Consider the following 21,987-nt stretch of genomic DNA (forward strand, 5'->3'; position numbering starts at 1 on the left):
CCTTGTTCTGTGGTAAATGCACATTAGAAATCTGAAAAATGTAATGTACATCAAAAAACAGACTTGACAACATCCATTGTTCTGGTTTATGTATTAGGTTTCAATAACAATTGTTAATTTCTTCTTTTTGGGTACAGATTTACAGACATACCATTTGAGTCCAACCTATCGGATTTTTTTTCTAAAAACATTTATACAGAATTGCCTTCAGGTTTTTAAAATATACATATTTCCTTCCTGTATTTACAGAATACCAACCCAACATCTTTTGTGGGTTGCAATGAAACACATTGTACAAAACAAAAAGATGGTGGGAGGAGAAACAGGTGAACGGATGGAAAAAAAATGGGTCAACATATCTTTTATGGTAACAGTCACAGGTGAATATTGTGCTTTTATCCGGAGGAACTGTCCCGACTGGAACGTCTGATCAGACGTCGGTGGAAAGGAGAAATCCCTTCCCTCTCGATCCGTTCTCTTTTCCCCACATCAGGTTGGAATTGCCAAAGACAGAGAAAATGAAGATTTTCTCTTTTGAAACACTACCTGCCCTAGATTTTATGGATTAAAAGAAATTCAACTTATGAATTCACACTCGCTGTGGGAATTTTGTTAGCTGACATATTGGAGGGAGAGAGAGGGAACGCGTCAAATCAAAAGGAAGAGTCACATTCCTTTCCTTCACTTTTCCTCCTGTCCTGTAGATGTTACTACTTGAAGAATGTTCATAGACCACAAAGAAACGGCGCTTGGGTGAATGACTATAAAGTCTAAACACAATTTACTCAAAGGGACAAGAATCTGGACCTGACACGGGGAGGTGGTGAGTTCACCTAGATCTGGAAACGACAGAACAAAAGAAGGAGCTTGTAGATTACTAAGAGGGTCCCTGTGCCTGTTGGATGAGAGGATGAACTACTACCATGACACGTACAGTACTGAAGGTTTAGGCATCGCCACCTGACATGGCCGAGTAGTTGAACATGAGTACATTCTGCACAGGGCTTTTGGGGGGTGGGGGTGGGACGGGTAACCGGGTGGACGGATGCTGGCGTCAAGTCCAGAGGTCGTCGACCGGCCGACCGACTGGACCCAAGCCGCCGTCGCACATCGTCCCACAACCGGTGCTCAGCTGGTGTTTGGTGTCGGACCCGCTGTGATCGGGCGCCTGCTGCCCTCAGCCGCTTTGGATGTACTTTTTGATGACCACGCAGCCGTGTCTGAAGAGCGGGCAGGGCAGCGACTGCAGCAGCGCCCAGGTGTTGGTGCAAGGGTCAAAGGTCTCCATGTTGCCCAGGGCCGGACCCTCGCTGCTCACGATTCCCCCCGTGGCGTAGATCTTTCCGTCCAGGATCACGGCACTGCACAAGCAAACGCACACACAATTAGATTAGTGTTGGTCAGTTGTCTTCCTTCTAAAAGTGGGTTCAACATTTTTGGAATCTACATATGTATCCAGGAAAGACGGGTGATCCCACTCATGTCTGTACATTTTCCGATCGTGTTTTACTCAAAGACTGCTAGATCAGCTGAGTATATTTACTCTTCCGCAATTGGCCTTTTCTGCATAACTGCGCTCTGCCTGTTTTAGGTTTTCTGTTTATCCTTGTTGACTAAGGTGGAAAACGTTTCTGTTTTCAGCTGTTTCTCAGTGGTCAGAAGAGGTAGTTTCAACTGCTCTGCCAACTGGTCCTTTGAATCTCTAATTCATTGTGGGGGCGTGGTTAGCACATCTATACCAACTTGACAATCAGCACTTGTGTAGAAAAGTCAGTGGCAGACGGAGACGGACAAAGACGGGGAGTCTTTCGGAGGAGTCCTTCGTGGGGGCAGGTATTTCATTTTTTTATTCTTCTTTCATGGGTGTGTTTTCCTGTACACTACTCTTCTCGCTGTCACTGGGACCTTGATACCACCTGACAACACCTCCACCCCTGCTGGCAGAGGGGAAGGGCACTGGTTTGTTAAATTCTCTCTTTTCCCCCTTCCGCACTTTACTCCTTCGTCCTACGAACCGTCTCTGTAACCCACCAGCTGGTACTGCTCAGTGATTCTATCATCCAGACAGAGAAGTTAACATCTCAGACTTACTATTTTCTCTACCTCTCCCCCCACTCACAAAGCGGGCAACCAACCTGATCTCATATTCACCAGACACTGCTCCACCACTGAGAACTCTGTCCCCCCTCTCCATGTCTCGGACCACTTCGTCATGTCCTACTCTCTTTCCCTCTTCCACTCGTACTGTGCCTGTCCGCTGCCCACTTCGCTCCGTGTCTCCCTATCGACTCTGCCACAGACCATCTTCTCTCTACCTTGTCCTCTAACCTCTCAGCAGGTGAGCCCAACCCATCTGGCTCCGTGATGTCTCACCACGGAGCCAGATGGGTCCATTTTCTCTACCCTCATTGATCCCCCTCCTCCCTTCTCCCGAGCGACTTTGTGAACTACTTTGCAAAAAAGATAGATGACATTCGCTCCTCATTTCCGTACCCCCCCTACTGACACTACCTGTCCTATACCCCCTTCCTCATCTCCCAGTATGGTTCTATCCTTGGTCCCTTCCCACCACCTGCCCCTTGAGCCTATCCCCTCTCACCTTCTTCAGTCTATTGCTCCTGACCTCCTTCCTTTCCTCACCCACCTCATCAATACCTCTCTGACAACTGGCTACTTTCCCGACTCTTAAAGCAGCAGAAGTTCATCCTCTTTTGAAGAAACCCACGCTCCGACCATCTGATGTTCAAAACTACAGACCGGTCTCTCTTCTACCACTTCTTTCTAAAACACTTGAACGTGTTGTCTTAACTCAACTTTCTGCGTATCTCCAGCAGGACAACCAGTCTGGATTCAAGGCGGGGCACTCAACAGAGAAGGCCGTCCTAGCTGCCGTCATCCTGCTTGAGCTTTTGACACAGTGACCACCCCAATTTTGGCACAAATAATGATGAGGTCATCAGTGTCAGGAAGACATGTAGGTGAAAATAAGCAATTATGGGTTTGGTATTGGGTAGTAGAGTATGAGTCACAGCAGCAGGAACGTTACCCCTATTTGGTAATCGTGACCAGACAACATCTCTAAAAACGCGCTTTGCATTGTCGCGCCGTGGGCCACGCCTCAGTTTATTTCACATCATTCTCGACGTGCCCGACAAGGCAACTTTTTACGCTGGGAAGGGAAAAAAAAAATACCACACACATTACATTCCCTCTTGAGGCCAAAAGAGAAAACCAATGAAAAAGCAAATATCTGTACAAATGTGCTCATTTGATATGAGAAACAGAAACAGGAGTTTGTGTGCAGAGAGGATTAAAACTTGGGCTGTAAGCTGATTAGGGCTTTGTACTCCTATTGGGGTTTGTAACGATCTGCATTTACATAAGGTGCCTGCTCGCATTCCCGCACACAGACAGAGAGAGGGTAAAAAAAAAAAACATGCAGTCTTATTGCAGAAATTCACAACACTGCTGGGACTGAAAAAGATTATTACATAAAGCCTAAATCTACTCGGGGAGAAAGCGCAGCTGATCCCAAATGGAGCGAGCGCAGGGCAAAGCCTGGAGCTGCTCTTCTCGATAAACAGAGGGGAGGTGGGGGGGCCCGCAGGGGGCCGGACGCAGCCGGGGGAGAATACCAGCTCTCCTGCACGATGACCCGCTAGACTCCATCTTCTGTGTAAGAGCATGCACTGCTTCTGACGGAGAGCTTCTCCTTCGGCAGCTCTCCTTCTCTCGCGTCAGACTTAGTTAAATGTAGCAGAACAGCTGCCTGCCGTGGTCTGGCGCAGCTTATCAATAACTCTGACAACATGATTTAGGATGTACATTCTGCATGTAAGATCACTGTCTGTAATTGCTTCCCAAATGTATCTCACACATCTTTCTTTCTTTCGTTTCTTCTGCAAAACAAAAAGAAAAAGAGCTTGCGCTCGCAAAGCTGAGTTCATTATCCAGCGAACTGCACACCTCAGTGGCTCCAGCTGACCTGGACATTAGGGCACGATCCCATTGTTGTTCATTTTCATTTTCCCTCCTTATCAGCCATTACGTGTCCACAAATTCTATTAAAAGTTCAGAGAAGAGAGAAGCTGTGTCAGGCAGTTTTCTGCGGTACACACCTTTTCTCTTTAGAACACAGACGTGACTCTCACCTAACTTCATGCAAATAAATAAAGGAAGGGATACAAGTGACCGATGCGTCAGTCGGCGTGAAATGGAGAGATCGAGTGATTTCAAAGACAGTTGATGAAATCAAGTGAACAGATGTCTCCCATTTCTCACAGCGCGACACGCGGCGGTGTTGCTGATCGAGCAAATGTAAAAAGAATCAAGGCCATGAATTAGAAAGCTAGTTTTCTCCCGAGGGAGAAGTTTCACATTTCACAAACATTGTCAGCCCACAACCGGTTGTGTTCAAATTTGAATTAGCTGGACTGAACACATTGTCCCTGGGCGGCCGTCCTACCCATGTTGTAACACGACGACTGACAGATCACTACGCCCGAGCTTTCATACACATCTTCTGAGGCTGTGCAGTAGTGTCAGTGGTTTTGAAGCTTCACACTGCAATTTGTATTTTGAAAAACTCTTTTCTTTAACATTTCCACTCGGGGCGGATTTAACTTACATGTGGCGTTCTGCTACAAGAATAATCTCTTACCTGCAGAACTGCCGAGAGTGATTCATGTTGGGACCAGCCTTGATGTTGCCTTTGTCTGGGTCATAGATAGTGGTAGCTCGAGCGTAGGCTCCTCCCAGGATGAAAATAAAGCCGTTCAGACTCACTGCAGGGGCGTATTTGTTATCTGAAGATATGAGAGGAAGAGAGAGAGGGAGGGGGAAGGAAAGGAGAGCTTTTTGTTAAAACACAACCATTGTTTGCATGCCATTCTCTCACAGCCCACATTTCCCTTCAGTATAATGGACTCAATTTATTTTCCTCCCCCTATTCTTCTTCCTGTGGTCCCCAGGCCGCATGCAAAAATCATCAGCGACATTCTCCTTATCACTTCGGAGATGTGCCATTCATAAGATTGCTTTGGAAGAAGGAAAAAGAGAGGAAAAAAGCAGAGTTCATAAATCACTGCGGTTTTATTGGGTTCTGCTGCAAAATGTGTTTGGGTTGGGCGGCGACATAACTGTAACCTAAGTCCCAGTAATTCACAATTGCATTACACTCGCTGGCACCTCCATAGATTCACGAGGGGGGGGGGGAAGAAAAAACACTGCACATGTATTTGAAGTACATGAGTGAACAGGAGGCATATTGCATACTGTATAATCACTCTGATACAGTATATAGCACACGAGGAAAACAGAGGCATTGAGATGGCACCGCCGGAGAATTATAGATGATGGGGAAACAAAATGAAACAGTGCTTTGCGTGGAACAGTGCCATTGGAAACCCGCCGCTCGCGCGCGCTGTGGGAAGAGGAAGTGTATTTCAAACTCGGAGCAATTCCTCTCGAGCCGACTGCGGGCCGGCCAACTTACAAGCAGCATGAATAATGCGGCCACACTTGGCCGCGTGCCGCCGTCCTTGGCGTTTTCCGCCCCGGCGGACGGACATCCCTCATCGCAGACTGGGCAGCGGGAGGGGTGAAGCCTGATGCCCTCATCATGGTGAGGGATGCCCCCGTGCTCCCCTCGCTCAGTGAACCACCTCCTCCTCTGGCCCAGCCGCTGAGAGGGGTCCGACATGTTTAATCAACAGGTCACCTCTGGAGACGAGTGCTGCTCCTCATGAAGAGGATCACTCCTGAGGTTCAGTAGTCGCTCCGGGACGCAGCAGTGGCCGCGATGCCAATGGCAGCACACTGACGTTAAACATTTATTTTCGTTAACATGCTACAATTTGCTAATGAGCACAAAACTCACTACTTCATGACTTTGAGTTATTGCTTTAAAGGCTCGTAAAGAGGTTATAACTCATCCCGAGAAGGGACATGAAAGTCGGCATCGCATTTTGTGGCAATCTTTAGAGTCGTTTACGATTCATCCTCTGGGGAACGCGAATGTCTGTACAAAATGGCAATTGATCAAGCGGCTGTTGGGATGTTTCAGGGGATAACTAGCGGTGGACCAACCAACCGACTTTTTATGACTGTGTAGTTGTTTCATTGGTTCTTTTGTCGCACTGATCATTTACACAGTGAAAGCCAACGCACGCATCTTCAGCTTCTTCAACCATCTGCCTGACGTGTTTATTTATTTCTTACCTTCTTTATCTCATTGATATGCGGCTGACAGCCTCTGTGTGTGTGCGTGTGTGTGTGTGTGTGCGTGTGCGCGCGCAAGCGAGCGAGCGAGTGTGTGAGAGAGTGAGTCAGTATAAGCGTGTGTACATGATGTTTTGTGTTAGGTCCCATAAACACAGAACACACATTTCTCTCTGCTCAGCACCTGAGGCATAATAATAACACGATGCTCTCAAAGGAAAAATAACTCGCTCTCTTTTTTCACCTAAAAGAAACTGTGCTATCTCCCTCTCTCTCGTGGACCAACAGTAAGCAGCGTGTTTGAGTGCTTGGAGGAGAACCAGGCAGGTAAATCTCATTCTCAACTGGCAGGCCTCAAAGGACTGCTGTCAGGGTTTCCAGATCTCTCCACCACTTTGCCTTTGCTCTTATCCCCTGGCCGCCAATGCAGAAAACGGGCCGTTTCTGCTGAACCAACACACGGTGAAGAGAATGGGCACATATTGTCTCTGTCAGCTGCAAACTTGTGAATTCTAAGCCAAACCTTGCTATTATTTCTGAAGACTTGAAGCATTACACCCTGTGTGTTTTCACTGCTCTGAGGGTAGAAGACTCAAACGGGAACCCATAGCTGACCACACAGCATGAAAATGAAATCGAGGGAAAGGAAAAAAACAACAACGTGGTTTTAACACAGCGACCAATGACAGAAAAACACTTGTGACTGCAGGGCAACAGGAGTTAACGCAGCCTCTCACACCCCGATAAAACAGCTTAGTCACCGAGTCCGCGGCCCCTCAGGCTGAGGTCGAGGACCAGCAAACGGGTAAAAGAAACGCTCTCACACACACATAAAAACACGCCTGTTGTGATGAAATGTGTGGCTTCTGTCTAAACAAACACCTTGTTGTTCCGCTCACATCCTTTTTCTATCTGACTCCAGCATCAGCACAGAAGATATCTGATTCTGTGAAACTGGAACACTAGCACGGCAATAACACACACACACACACACACACACACACACACACACACACACACACACACACACACACACACACACACACACACACCACAAGTAGCTCAATCAAACCAATACTGTAGAGATCTAGATAAGACCGCGTTCTCCGATAGAGACTCCCGAACAGCAGTCGTCATCGCCGCGGCGCTACATCGACGCGGAAAACGTGCCAGCCATCCATGGATGGAGGAGGACCAAGGCATTCGAGAGGACTGGGATCAGCGTGTCCTCTCCAGCGTCCCGCGTCCCACCAGAGAGCACGAGGCAGGAGACGCACACGGACAAAGAAGCTTCAGTTCTTGCTGCAAGAAGCTGAGATAAGACAAGGTAACAACAAGGTAATTGCCCCCCCCCCCCACACACACACACACAATGTCCTTTCATGTGGCATGAGGCTTATAAGAGCAGCCTTTGAAATGAGAAGGCCAGAAAACGAAGCAAGCAGAAAGACGATGGTGTATTTTATTCAGTGTGATGGAGGACAGGTGGAGGAGGGGGGGGCATGTCCAATTAGGGTAACTATGGAAACATCTTGTACACCTCCCCCTTGCTCCATCACTTTCTCCTCCTCTTCCTCCACCTCTCAAATCAGCCCCTGCACATTTGGCTGCGACGCCGCGCGCGCGAGTAATTGCCCCGCAGTCAATTTCCCAACAGAGCAATCTGGACACGGCGTTTCCCGCTCTCCTGTACCGGGAGCCGACGAGTCAATGGAGACGCGCCTGTCACCCGCATGCTGGGTGAACACTGGGGGGGAGCCTGCTGGAGCGTGTGTGTGTCTCATGTGGATGTGTGAAAAGATGTGTGACTGTAAGTGACTTTTAAAAGGATCCAGTTCACTCAAGTTAAGAAAAAGACGCTCGCCATTTTAGTTCAGCGTGTTATGAGATGTGTTTGGATGAGAGCGGTGTGGGCCGACAGTCCAACACATCCGCTCCTCAAGCTGTGATTCTAATGTAGCCAGAAAAAAAAAATTACATATATATGTAAAACAGAGATTAGAGTCTTTTCTGTTGCAGTTTAATGCAATTTTGATCCAATACAGATACATGAGCAAGGATTTTAATACTTTGCAAATCCAACAAAACCTTTTTTTTTGGGGGGGGGGGGATTATTCAGAGTAGCAGGGACATTTTTACAGAGATGTTTAAGGCAGAATGTTGTTGTTTTTTCCCCGCACATGTCAGCGTTTGGTGACGTGTGTGTGTGAGCGCCACAAACAAAACTCCTTTCACCTCCTTCTTATTGGGGGTGTTGGCAGAAATCTCAGACACGAAAATATGTCGGAACCTTTGCATTTTGGTAATTTGAGTGAGCTGACCTTCGCAGAAAAGCAATGAGGCTTCATAAATAGTTTACAGCACGTGTGGGTGCTCGATTGCGCTGCCACGTCTCGGTACATATACTGCTCAGCAGACGGACTGAAGACAAAGGGAGGTATAGACGAACAAAAGCCGCAGAGGCACTGTGAATCTCAATAGGCGCTTTGACTATTTGTGGCACAAGTAATATAATGTTTTTCACTCCGCGAGGGATTGGAAGTCAGTCCTCATTTCCTGATATGTGTTTATGGAACCCATTTGCAGTCCATGCGGGAGACGGTCCAAGCAGTGGGAGATCGCTCGCACACACACACACACACACACACACACACACACACACACACACACACACACACACACACACACACACACACACACACACACACACACACACACACACACACACACACACACACACACACACACACACACACACACACACACACACACACACACACACACAGGTGTATTTGTGTCGGTCGATAAGACAGTACTGCGAGACAGCGGGGCGAGGTGTGTGTGTGTGTGTGTGTGTGTGTGTGTGGGGGAGTGACACTGGGAAAGAAGGAGGTGTGAGAGAGAGAGAGAGAGATGAACAGGAAGATTAGAGAGGGCGAGTGATGGAGGGAGGCAGAAGGTTGATCGAGAAGTGCTCCCCACCCGCTCACTAAAATCATCGCCGGCCCAATTTCACAGGAAGCACTAAACCCGTCCATTATCTCCTGGCTCGTTGGCTGTCAGACGCAGGCTCATCTACACCATGACAGATGACAGATGACATTGCGTCTGTCTGCATCTGTCATGCGCTCACACACATACACACACACACACACACACACATATATATATATATATAAAGACAAACGCCATGCGTGCACACACGTGGAGAAACCTCCTGGCTCGTTACATAATTCATGTGATGCGTACCTGTGCCCCAGGGGGATGTGTGGTTGATATGAGGTAAGCAGAGGCTGTGTGTGTGTGTGTGTGTGTGTGTGTGTGTGTGTGTGTGTGTTTCTCGCCAGACTTTTCTCTCATTCCTCATCTGCCAGCTGCTCTGCCAGCCCTTTTAATACCATTCAGCTCTAACCCCAAACACCCGCGTTACATAATCATCATTCTCGCTCGTCTCTCTCTCCGTAAAGCAACTAATAACAGAGCGTGTTTCTGGGCCAAAGTGCTGACGGAAGTGCCACTGTGCTGGAGCATTAGTGTCACGAGCACAACTTCTTGTCAGGAAACATTTGAATGTAAATACATTTCTGACCCACTAATGATTCTCTGTTCTATGAGCGCCATTCGGGTCGCTCTCTTCCTTGACGATCTACCATGTGCCAACATCTTAAATGGGGTAATCCTGCATCAAATATAGAATCTATATTTGTGGGTGGAAATTAATCGAAATAAATGCAAACAGATTTTCTTTTGCTTCAAAAGATTCACTTCTCTTTCAGAATCAAAGGGATAGTTCCACATTATGGGAATTTCTTTAAGACAGTGGGATGAGAGGATCGATACCACACAAAAATATTCCCTCATAAAAGAGTAAGTTATTGTTTTTACACTTTATTATTAAATGAGCTTAAAGATGGCCAATGGTCGATCTTTGTTACCTCTGGATCATTAATTCTCCTTGTTTCCAGTTCTTATGCCAGGCTAACATATGCTTAACACATATGTTTCCCAAAAGGTTGAACTACTGTTTGAACACAATTCATTTTGTGAGTGTAATAATATTTTTCTAGCCAAAAGTAGCAGGATATATATATATATATTTTTTAAACCAGTAGCCATCATCATTGTGCTGTATCTTTCAAGGACATACTTTTTGGATCCCTGCACTGTGAGCACATCTGTTTTTCCTGCTACCTTGAGTTATGGCGGCTTGGTAAAAGGGTTTCTTCTTGTCCCGCGTCCTTCACGGGCCCATGGCGGCTCCGGCTGGAATGTGGCTGCCGGTTCGTGCGATGAATAACTACAGCACAGTTTGGCCAGAAAAATGTGAAAAGCTGATGATCAGACCCACCTCCTGTCAGCTCGGGTCTTCACGTTAGAGTGAGGAGGAGTGACACGGGAGGACGGGGGGTAACGCTGATGAGGATGATGATAATGATAAGGAGAAAACAACGAGAGGAATGGGAAGGTCATACACCGAGTGTGGGTCAACATTTTGACTTAAATAAATCACTTTTGTAGGTTATCCTTTATGCTCTATAAAACTTTACCGCCGGGTTAGAGCAGAGCAATGTATCCATTGGGTGGGTTGTTCTTTCTCAAGTGGAAAACGGGAAGGAATGGAAAAGAGGAAAAGAGACCACACACAATTGCCATTATCAAACCACAATCCTCATACACACTGGTGCAAAATACGAAAACAACAGCTTTGTCAGAATACAAAAAGTGATGGCAACAGCATCCCCCGACGACACGACGTCTCCCCACTCTGTGTCGAAGCTCGAGCTCGTGATCGCCCGTCTTACCTATCATGGGGGATTCAATGAAGCTCCAGGTGTTGCTCTGCGGCACGTAGGACTGGAGGACGCCGGCCGAGCGCCCGGCCTCGTTCACGCCTCCGAACACGAACACCTTCCCCCCACACACTGTGGCCGCTGCGGAGTGGACCGGCTTTGGCAGAGGAGACACCGTCTCCCATTGGTTGGTGATGGTGTCGTACCTTCAAAGAAAAGAAGGGGGGGGAAAAAAGATCATTTGAGTGTCTGACAAGTGCAGTCGTGACCCCGCTTCCGTCAAACTGATCCACATTAGAGAATCTCTAAACTACTCTAATGCGATGCAGCCCTGTCAATTAGACCCACATGCAAACAAACAGTATGCAGGAACACTCCGACTTTTCAAGTTCCCTCTGGTCTGAATTCACAGTGAAATGCTGGTTTTAGCTGCGGGGCTGACAGATGTAATTAGCAGAATGCCTCCACCACCAGGGAAGATGAAAAAGACCAACCATTACGCACAATGACAGCAATTAAAGCAATTACACGAGGCAACATATGTTGGGAGCTACAAGCCATTAGTCTCTAGAGCCGGGCTGTGTGTCAGTGCTGAGCTCTGGACCCTCCTCACTGAGCCCTCTCTTTGGCACGGACTTCAACGCCGAGCCTCAAGACTCAGCCGACCCAAACCGGCGCAAACACACGCGCCCCCCGCTGAGAGGGCCTGACACAATGGGCTGCATGGCAACAAGACGCTGGCTCACAGGACGGTGCCCTTGTCAGAGGTTGTTTATATGTATATTTCTTATGTTTTGCATTTGCGTTTTAGCGTGTGTGCTGCATGTCTATGTTTTGACATGTGTGTGTGTGTGTGTGTGTGTGTGTGTGGGGGGGGGTTTGCCCCGTGGCTCCATTAGCTCTGTGTGTTAGCAGCGTGTCCATGGGCCACTGATCAAAGCAGCCACGCCGACAGCCTTGAGCTGGAGTAGGCTTCATTAAAGAGACGCAAACAGATCCAGGATTAGTGATTAAAACACACACGCGTCCATTCAGACTACAGCAAGAACTCCTTAATCAAGGTTGTCTCTTTGCTATAAAAGAAAAAACACATCCAGCGTGCCTCCAGGGATAAGAAACCTTACACTTCAAACACAAAAGCTTTTTTAAAAAAAGTAGACGCCCGCACAGTCAATTGAATACATTGTTTTAAGGCATTTTTAAAAAAATGCCTTAGAAAAGGTTCAATGAACTTCATTAGGCGTTTCGCCAAAATTTGTGCGAGCGCACAGGTGTCTGCTTCTTTTACTTTTATATTAACTTTTTCCTGAGACGTACCTGTCCAAGACACACAGGTGTGTACAGATATTTTTTCCCAGGATATAGATGCTTTACCGCAGCTCCCGTGTCAAGTTCGGCTGCATTTAAATGACCCCTGGATGCATCCAGCTCCCTGTGAGAGGGCCGCTAGATAAAGTGCGAGTGGAGACGAGTGGATTAGCCTTTGGGAATATTCTCTTTGGGGGTCTGATCATGTCCTTGGCAACAGCAGCAGAGGGGCTGGGTTTAAATTGACTGACAGAGTGACAAACAAGACACTCTGGGAAAGGTGGAAACACTCTGTGTTCCAAATAGCACTGTTAAACACACACACACACACACACACACACACACACACACACACACACACCAGCATCCGGTTGAGTAACCTGCTCAGACAGAAGGACTAACACTTGTCTCAGTCTCTGGCAGATGTAATTACCCCTCGGACCACATCGGAGGAGGTTCAGAAATTTAAGCGTCAGACACTGGGCTTAGTGAAACTGATTAGGGGCTCGACAAAAGGCCAAAAGGTCGACAACAAACAGCTGCCAGCATGATAAGAAAAGATTAGAAGGTAAAAAGAATAACTTCAGACTCAATCCTGCACCAAAAAAATACATCTTTACTGTTTAAGACCCTTCTTACAGTACTTAGATCCTCAGATTTGGTTTCTTTCTGACTTAAAACACAACAAAGTAAATGCTTTTGGGTCCCAACATTGTGGTTCCTCTGAGCTTTCAGCTCGTTGGTTGGATTCAAACCACAACCTCGCGGTTTTGGCACTTCTCTCATCAGCTTTACTGTAAGTAGAAGGGCTGTCGCTCGTCATATTGGTGTACATTATCCATCACCAAAGAGCAACTAGCTGTTGGACTTGGTATTGCAGAGTCTGCTAACACACAACTCCACAAGGCATCGTCCTTGTTGAGTTGCTCCTGTCGCCCACGAGTGCTCGAGGCTTTAAAATTGCCTCAAATATTTAACACTCAAACACTAAGCCCATCTTCTTTGAGGACTTTGTTTGGTTTGAGAAAAAGCAGCGAGCTATGTCACGCTGAATAACCAGGGTCGCTCTAACTTTGTCAGATCGTCTCTCTCAGTGAGAGGCGGATCAAGAAGCCGGGTTTTAAGGGCCATGAATGTAAACACGGCACGGCGATCGTGCCGCCCAACGGGTCAGGAGTCCCGCTGAAAGGGAACAAGTGCGGGTCAGAAGAATGTCGGTGTCTGAGACAGCATCTGATTGATTTCATCACATGACTGATTCACCATCAAGCATTTAACATGAACCGTGACAATAGAACTGACACTATAAGTGGGAGTGCATTGTTCAATTATATCTCCGAGGCAGATGAGATGGAGGGAGGAGAGACAGAGAGAAAGAGACGGAGAGAAAGGGAAAGAAAAAGAAACACTGCATTCATTACGAAAACAAAGACGAGGTCTCTCCCTTCTCTCCTCCGGAGCTTTCCGTCACAGAAAAAGGCAGACAGAGCTTCTTTTTCTTCTTTCATTGTCACAAAGACAGTGTAGGAGTTTATCCATCAACATGTTGCGCTGCATCGATTGTTTCTTCTTCTTCTCCAGTGTTTATACACAAGCACTGATCTCTGCATGAAGCCATGTAATCGGCTGCGGCTCCTGACGGGGCTTGTTTTATCACGCGGGGACAATCATCTCTGAAATGCTGCAGCAGGATTACAACAGAGCAAACAATGTAAGGATTGTGTTCTTCAGTGAGGCGACGGGGCGGAGAGAGAGAGAGAGAGACAGATCGGAAGGGTTGACGGAGAGATTTAAGAATGAAAGAAAAGAGGCCGGACGTTCATCCAGATTTGCCTCTGGAGGTGTAATGTGACAAACATGCTAATGCACGCAGCCGACTGGTGACTGGCCCGTCATGGAAACACAACTAGGATTCCACGTCAGCCAGGTATAAACGTGATCGTGTTGGTAAAAAAAGCCGGCAGTGTGCCTCCGTTCTTCGCTGACCCAGCAGAATAAGAACCATAATGTCTGAGAACAACAGATGAAATTAGACATTTGCCTTGGAAATGTGCAGTCACAGCTGTCATGTTCCTTTATGATGACAGCAGATGGAACCGTCTTCTCCCCACCTGCTCTGTAGAGCACGTGAAAAAAACTGATCGCACCTTAATATACCATTTCAACCTAAGTTTTGGAGAAAGTATACGATACCAGATGTTAGATATCGCACAATCTAGACCACATATTCGATTAGTTGCTGATTTAGAATACAGTAAATGGACTGTATTTATATTGAGCTTTTCTAGTCTTATTGACCACTCAAAACGCTTGATAGTACAAGTCACACACACACACACACACACACACACACACACACACACACACACACACACACACACACACACACACACACACACACACACACACACACACACACACACACACACACACACACACACACACACACACAGCGCCTCAATATCTGTCTCAGTCATTCATCTCATTCGCACACTGCTGTCGCAGCCCCCAGGGGGAGTTTGGGGGGTTCAGAGTCTTGCCCAAGGACGCTTCAGCATGTGGCATCCAGGTATCGAACCACCGACCTTAAGATTAGTGGACGACCCGCTCAGCAAGAGCCGTTATAGGATCAAATGATCCAGTGCGTATAATCTACTTTTCTGTATTTATTTTGTCTTCGCTCTATGTCTTTTCCATGCTTTAGAATAGAGCATAATAGCATATTTTTTTGGATCGCCTTGAAAATGACGAGGCTGCCGTTGTTATTCCAAATTGCAAAACACAACAAAGTTTAAAAAATAGATATCTCTCAACACTTTAAAACTTCCCTACCCTGCTGGTGCAATCAGCCACAAGCCCCTTTTCTTCAAACTAATGATGTTTATCTTATAAAGAAAAAGAAAAATAATGAATATATAATGTCATTTTTGCAAAAGGTCTTGTAATCTTCCAAAATTGTTGGGCCCTGGATTTTTTTGGCAAACATAACTAACAGGAGTAAATAGCGCATTTGTCGGGAAACTACTGTCGGCGGCAGATTGATAAACATGCTCCAGTGAGTCTTTGTGGCAGCAGGACGTGTGTGTGTGCACATGATCAGCGCCATGAAGAAACATGTCTCCCAACGTACCACAAGTGTGTCTTTGACGCCAGGGCCCTCTGAATTTGGAATGGCCTTCCGAGAGATCAGTCAGCTCTTTATCTTTATTCAAGTAGCTTTCAGAAATCATTTTTGATTCGACTTTCTAAGAATAGTTTTTATTCTCCATCTCCCAAAAAAGGAAAGGACAAAGACAAGGCAGAACGAAAAAAGCCGCAACAGAAAACCAAAAACAAGCTCTTCTGTTTTCTAAAAATCCATTGCTGTCCAGCCAAGAATATGTCACTCGGCGATGATGTCATCACAGCGAGCGGAGGAGATGCGGTGCATGGGCAGACATTACCCTGGCCCTCACTTCATAACGTTAACTAGAAAACATACATCTGGGTCACAGGCCATAAAAGTTAACGGCTGCAGTAAAGAGTCGGCCGTCCGTTGGATTTGCTCGGTGGCATTATTATTTGTCTAAAAGCTTGACGGGCGTCCCGTTTGTCTGTTTATGAAGCAGCGGCATCGAGACACCGGAGCGGAGAGGAGTAAATATCCAAACCGTGAATGAGTAAGTGTGATACTTGGAGTCAAGATAGTTCAAATCCATTACTGCAAATTGTTGCAACACACTGCATGACTGGAAGAAAGTTGCTGACCTTCGTCTTTATGCAGACTATTTCACCATGTACTATATAATACATAGACTAACTGTTTGTTTCTCGCTCTCTTTTTCACCAATTTTAAATATAATATTGTTATACTATATAATGATGCAACCTTATCATCTAGGAGGCGTTCGAGGCAACTTCAATTCACTAATAAGATAACACCTGCGAGGGATTGTGGATGAAGAAGCGTACTTTTTTCATACGTCTCATACCTCTCTACGCACACGCGCGCGATAAACTACGATAGATGGGCTGTCAGTGTTTGAGATACTGACACGAGTCCATTTCCCCTGAGATACAAACATACAGCATATGTGGAGCGAGTGACGAGAGTGGAGAGTTAGAAGGAGGAACGAAAAAGTAAAGAAAAAGCCCAGATAGAAACACTCAAAAAGATCCATTAAGAGGCGAAGGGAGGGCACCACGCTGCAGTCACAGCCACACTGCAACGACATGCAAACACTGGCTGCTATTAAAGGACTTGAGATTCACTGATTCACTCGCTCGCTCACACTCTCACACACACACACACACACACACACACACACACACACACACACACACACACACACACACACACACACACACACACACACACACACACACACACACACACACACACACACACACACACACACACACACACACACACACACACCTCGCAGTGGAAGTTCCTGTACAGACAGGAAGAGATATTAAAAATACTTCATACATTAATTTAAGGTTGTAAACTACACTTACACCACAACAACAACAACAACATTGTTGAGATGGGCGTGTGTAATACGGATGCAATTCAAGTTGAAAAAAACCCCAAAAAACAAGCAAGGCATTCATCCCCTGCAGAGATGAGCTGATGCCCCGCATTCTACGGAGCGGCAACTTACGCCCTTAAGTTACAAAAGTCACATTTATACCTGCAACACCCGAGCAAGCTACAGTATCCTCGCTGGCACGAAAACTATCTCCCCGTCTGCCTCGCGTTCTCTTTCTGCTGCCCGCACGCACCAACCTCAGATACACGAGCACTTCAAACATGTAAACGTTGAACTGTGGGTGAAGTCGCGCTGCTGAAATCTTTTTCTTGTTTTCATTAGAAACGCCTTCTGTTTGCAACCAAGTCATGGAGTCGCACTGGGTTTCATGTATCACAGCTTTGGAGGGGTTGACATTTCTCGGTTTTCCAAATGTGAAATGTCTCTTCGGCGGTTGGTTGGATTCTCCTCCCGCTGATCCGTCAGCATTTCATCGAAGGCCTCTGGCAGATCGAATTTTTTAATTCATCGAATAATTCATGAACAAATACTTGCAAAACTAATGGCATTCCAATCGCCCTCAGCTGTACTTAATGTCTAGTTGGAAAATACCCAATTTCAAGTGTGAATCGTATGAGGATTGAGAAACTGAACATGTGAAGATATCTGTGCATAAAGACCCTGACCGTCTCCTTTTGTTTAACAGTAACCCCCCCCCCCCCAAGTTTGGACCCTCGCTCATTTGGATTCCGACGTCCATCAATATATGGAGACATTTGCATGCGGCTGCGTGTCTGATGGTAGTTTCGGTCATTTTTTCCCATTCTGCCACTGGAACGGGCGGAAGAAGCAAGCGAGTGTACGTGAGTGAATCAATCCCTCATTAGCCTTCTGTTTCCTGTCAGAAGTAAGGAACTGAGAGCTTGTGATTGGCCTGAGGAAAATAAGGCCACTCTGTGAATCAGCTATGGCCTGGGGGGGCACTCCAAACAATTTGCACACAAGTGCAGGCGTCGTTTGCTTAAATTAACATTTTTTCTTGTTTACCAAGAATGTTCATTAGCAGATACATGGGGGGGGGGGAAATCTCAACAGCAGTACATAAACTACGCTATCCGTAAAAAAAAAAGACGTTGAATTGTCTGCTGCACTTTCATTTGCAACCAAATTGCGCCCTGCACTTTGTACTTTGCATGTGGGCTGTTCCGACAAGGGGAGCTCAGCTTCATAGTGACTGCGCATTTGAATTCTTTCAACTGCGACTTCACCCTCTTCTTTGCATATTTGCTAGTCTCTTATCCAAAATGCTTTACCCACAAGAGGGGAAGATGTAAAGGAGGGGGAACATTTGAATGAAGAGAGGGGGTAAAAAATAAAATAGACCATCGTCGCTCTATAGAAAAATTGAGCGACGATGGTATTTTTTGTGCGTTGAGGCAGCTGAAAACGAAGGGGCACACACAGGCGAACTTTTTGAGGAGGGGAGGAGAAGGAGGCCGAGTGAGAGTGGGTGAGAGAGCTCAGAGTCTATCTGTGTTGTGTCAGCTGCCATCTGTGTGTCAGAGCACATCACGGAAACTGTGAGGCCTGTAACCACACCTCCACTATCACCCTGCTGTCTGTCGGGCAGCAACGCGACTCGTCTCGTGCACACACCCGCACTTGCATCGTTTGCACACATACAACATGACACCGTTGCTCTCAGTCCGTGATGAGGACGTGATGCGAAGCCTGTGCACGTCGGTCTGCTGAGGCCCGCGGTCGGTCTCGTTATGCGTTTGCTTTTTTCTACGATTTTCTGCCAATCTGTTGTCCTCATTTGATTGTTAGTTCTGAAGCACTGAAACCAAAACCTTACTGTGATCACCGCTAACATTCTAAAGTGCTGTACTCAAAACCCATTGTGCTGCGGTTGCACTGGAGTTAACATCTCAATGTCTGAAGCCGCACTTATCGTTCAAAATATAATACAATGAGCGAGCGCCGTAATGGGCTCAGGATATTGGGGTTCATCACTAGCTCTGTATCTTTTTAATGGCAAAATCCTGCAATTCAAGCTCTTTCTCTCGCTCTCTGGTATCTCTGCCGGATCCAAATTCAACACTTCTCAACTATTATTATTATTATTATTACCCTGCTCATCATCAGCATTAGGCTGTTATTAATACAATTAAATCTATAAGTGCAAGTATTGTCATAGTCATTATAAGAACCTTGAATAGATTTTTTTGATACGAGCAAACTCTTGAGACGTGTGTCGTCCACAACAGTGACCACCGGGGCCGCATTCTTGTCATGTCTGAGGTGATGCAGGGTTTTAAAGAAATCGGTTCTTCTAACATTTAATTAGCACTTCTCTCAAAGTGCCTTGAGATAATTCATGTTGTGATTTGGCGCCATACAAATAAAATGGAATCAAATTGAATGGATGCGACAGTACGAGACTTCCTGCAAACTTCTAATTATAGCCTCGGTGGCAGTATTTAGTGCATGAAGATATTTCCAGCGCAGTTGGTAACAGCGTAACAAGAGAAGTATGCTCTCAGCATTTAATTAAATTAGCAATATGACTGTTGTACTGATGTTTCTCAACAGTACAGAGGTCCTAAAATGAGCGAACTCACCTTTTGCTACACTCTAATTTGCGCTTTTTACTCAAATTGTCAGAGATGAAAACGAAGACGGCAGCTTCGTGACAACTCATTTGAACTCGTTTGTATGCACCTCTGTTCCCCGTGTTGATTTTCTCTGCATGTGACAGCTGTTTGTACCGGTGCTCCCTCTCCCAAGGTTGCTAATCAATGTCTGACGGTGAAATCTACTGAGTCCTACGTTACACAGGAAGGGCGCTCGCGCTGCTCACAAATGCAAATGTGTGGGTATTTGCATCCTATATGAAGCGCATCCTTTTGCTGACGTGTTTGCAACTTCATGAGTGGTGCAGTACGGTGAAGAAGACGTAACATTGGTCGTTCATCATTTAAATACAACAATCAATGACTTGCGCTTCCTTTTTCTAGGCTCCTGCCTAAAAATAACGAAAAAAATCCTTGTTCCATCAACACTTTGTTACTGGATTGGAGTGAAGCAGCTATTTGCACATCCATATATTTTTGTGTATAGATCATGGACTGTATGTAAATGTCACCGGGTCTGGAAAATGTAGCCAATGCGGTCTTGCCTGAAGCTTGTATTCTCAAGCAGAGGGCGACTACACTAGTTGCAAAAAGAAATCCGTTTAATGTAGAAGTCTGAAAATGACTCTACTTCTCACTTGATTTATTTTTTTATGGTCTCAATCGTTTCAAAAATTTCACTAACGTTTTTGTAAATCGTCAGACTCACCACAAAGCACAAAGCTTCAAAACGACAGTTCACAGCAACACGTCTGAATATACTCTCTCTCACTGTTGGGGTTTGAAAAACTAAAAACAAAACAGTATTAATGGAGTCGCTAACCAGAAGGACATCTGGGATATAATCAAGCTCACCCTCAGAATCAGTGGGAGGTATCTTTTTTATTGTAACTAATGGAGATGAGGAGACGTTCGGGGCGCAGCTTGAGTTCACAGCAAAAAAAGGATTTTTTAATATTTATTATCACTTTAATCATCCTGTGACCCCCCCAGATTTATCTTGGGCCCCCTTCAGGGATCCTGGGGCCCCAGGTTGAGAAGCAATGACTTAACCTTTGACATCCTTCCTCATTTATGATCTCCCAAATCTCTCTCTGGTTCCCCTCAAGGGCAGAGCAGTGTTGCTTGTTATTTGCTCACAGTACACACATCTGACAGATTGTGTACGGTGGCATCTGGGAATCCGATGGAGTCTTGCTCTCCGTATGGACGGCCTCGGAGTGTGTTCGTCTGACAAACTGAAGTCAAGGTCAGCCAAAAGACAGACACAAACACAACACACTCCACTGCCATCACGGTTGGAGAACACACACGCAACACACACACGCGCAAACTCATTAACTCTGATGGATTACAGCAAATTTTTAGGCTAATAACACACCATGCATAAATACACACACACACACACACACACACACACACACACACACAATTGTAGCACATACAACACAGATGGACACAGACCTGTCACCTCAGTGTCACCTTCAGTTAATCCTTGTGAGACAGAGAACCATCCATCCAGTGGCCACACAGATTTACCCATAATCCCTGTGAATGAACTAATTCAGAGCAGAAGTTTGTTTCCTCAGTGTGGGAGCACACAATCTGTCCATGCACACACACACACACACACACACACACACACAACTTTTTTATTTAGATAGACTGCAGATATTCTGTACAACAACTGTACAAACCTAAAAAAGGCACCTTGAAAGACTATCTGAGAGAGTAAGTGGGCTGCCATGATAATATTAAGTGTGTACTCGTTTGGTGTGTGTATGTGTACGTGTATGTGTGTGTGTGTGTGTGTGTGTGTGTGTGAGTAGACAGATTTAATTGGATGGGAATGTCACATAGGACAGGGAACATGAGTGCTGCCGGTGGTGTAGGTCGTATACCAATTACTGTTCCAGACTCTTCAACACTCTATGGGAGATGGAAGACTTATAGACCCCACTTCATTACCAAAGTAAGCCCCTATGTCGACAGCAGCCATGTAGAGCAGCACTGTGGGGGTGTGGGGTGGCGGGTAGTGGTGGTGGTGGGAGAAAGCTTGAGCTTTTGAGGACTATGTGTCATGTGTTTTAAGGAAGCTACAAATTGTCACCTTGTTGTCATCTTTTGCAAAAAGAAAGAACCAGACTACATTATCACTTCTGATATGTGAACAGGGACCTTGAGCTTATGTCCAATTAAACAGCATCTGTGTGTGTGTGTGTGTGTGTGTGTGTGTGTGTGTGTGTGTGTGTGTGTGCATGTTTACAACAAATTTAGGTGTACTAGGAAAAAACTAAAGAAAAAGATAAATATCTTTGCTTAATGATTCCTTTATTTTGGCCACTGAAAATTGTAATCAGAACTGTATTCAACAGCAGAAAAAGCAATCTTTCAAATGCAGCTGCATGCAATTGATTCATTTAAAAAGGGGGGGTCGTTATCCATGCTTACTGTACTGTCCATAACAATACATGTATATTTTGCTCATATACACTAATGCTTACGGGTGTACACACTCAC

At 45.9% G+C, this 21,987-nt stretch overlaps 1 protein-coding gene across 6 annotated transcripts in view; it reads right to left on the bottom strand.

The window, feature by feature from the left end:
• Window positions 1–74: 74 nt before the first annotated feature.
• Window positions 75–21,987, bottom strand: part of LOC118290068 (kelch-like protein 29) — a 192,074-nt gene continuing 170,161 nt past the window's right edge. For all 6 annotated transcript variants that reach the window (XM_035617404.2, XM_035617406.2, XM_035617405.2 and 3 more), the window contains 3 exons: window positions 11,022–11,215; window positions 4,661–4,805; window positions 75–1,361 (listed from right to left, as the gene is read on the bottom strand). In XM_035617404.2, the coding sequence (XP_035473297.1) occupies window positions 1,178–1,361; window positions 4,661–4,805; window positions 11,022–11,215 (523 nt within the window). In that variant the 3' untranslated portion in view covers window positions 75–1,177. The remainder of the gene's footprint in view (window positions 1,362–4,660; window positions 4,806–11,021; window positions 11,216–21,987) is intronic.

The sequence above is a fragment of the Scophthalmus maximus genome, chromosome 18 (assembly GCF_022379125.1).
Source record: "Scophthalmus maximus strain ysfricsl-2021 chromosome 18, ASM2237912v1, whole genome shotgun sequence".
NCBI lineage: Eukaryota > Metazoa > Chordata > Actinopteri > Pleuronectiformes > Scophthalmidae > Scophthalmus > Scophthalmus maximus.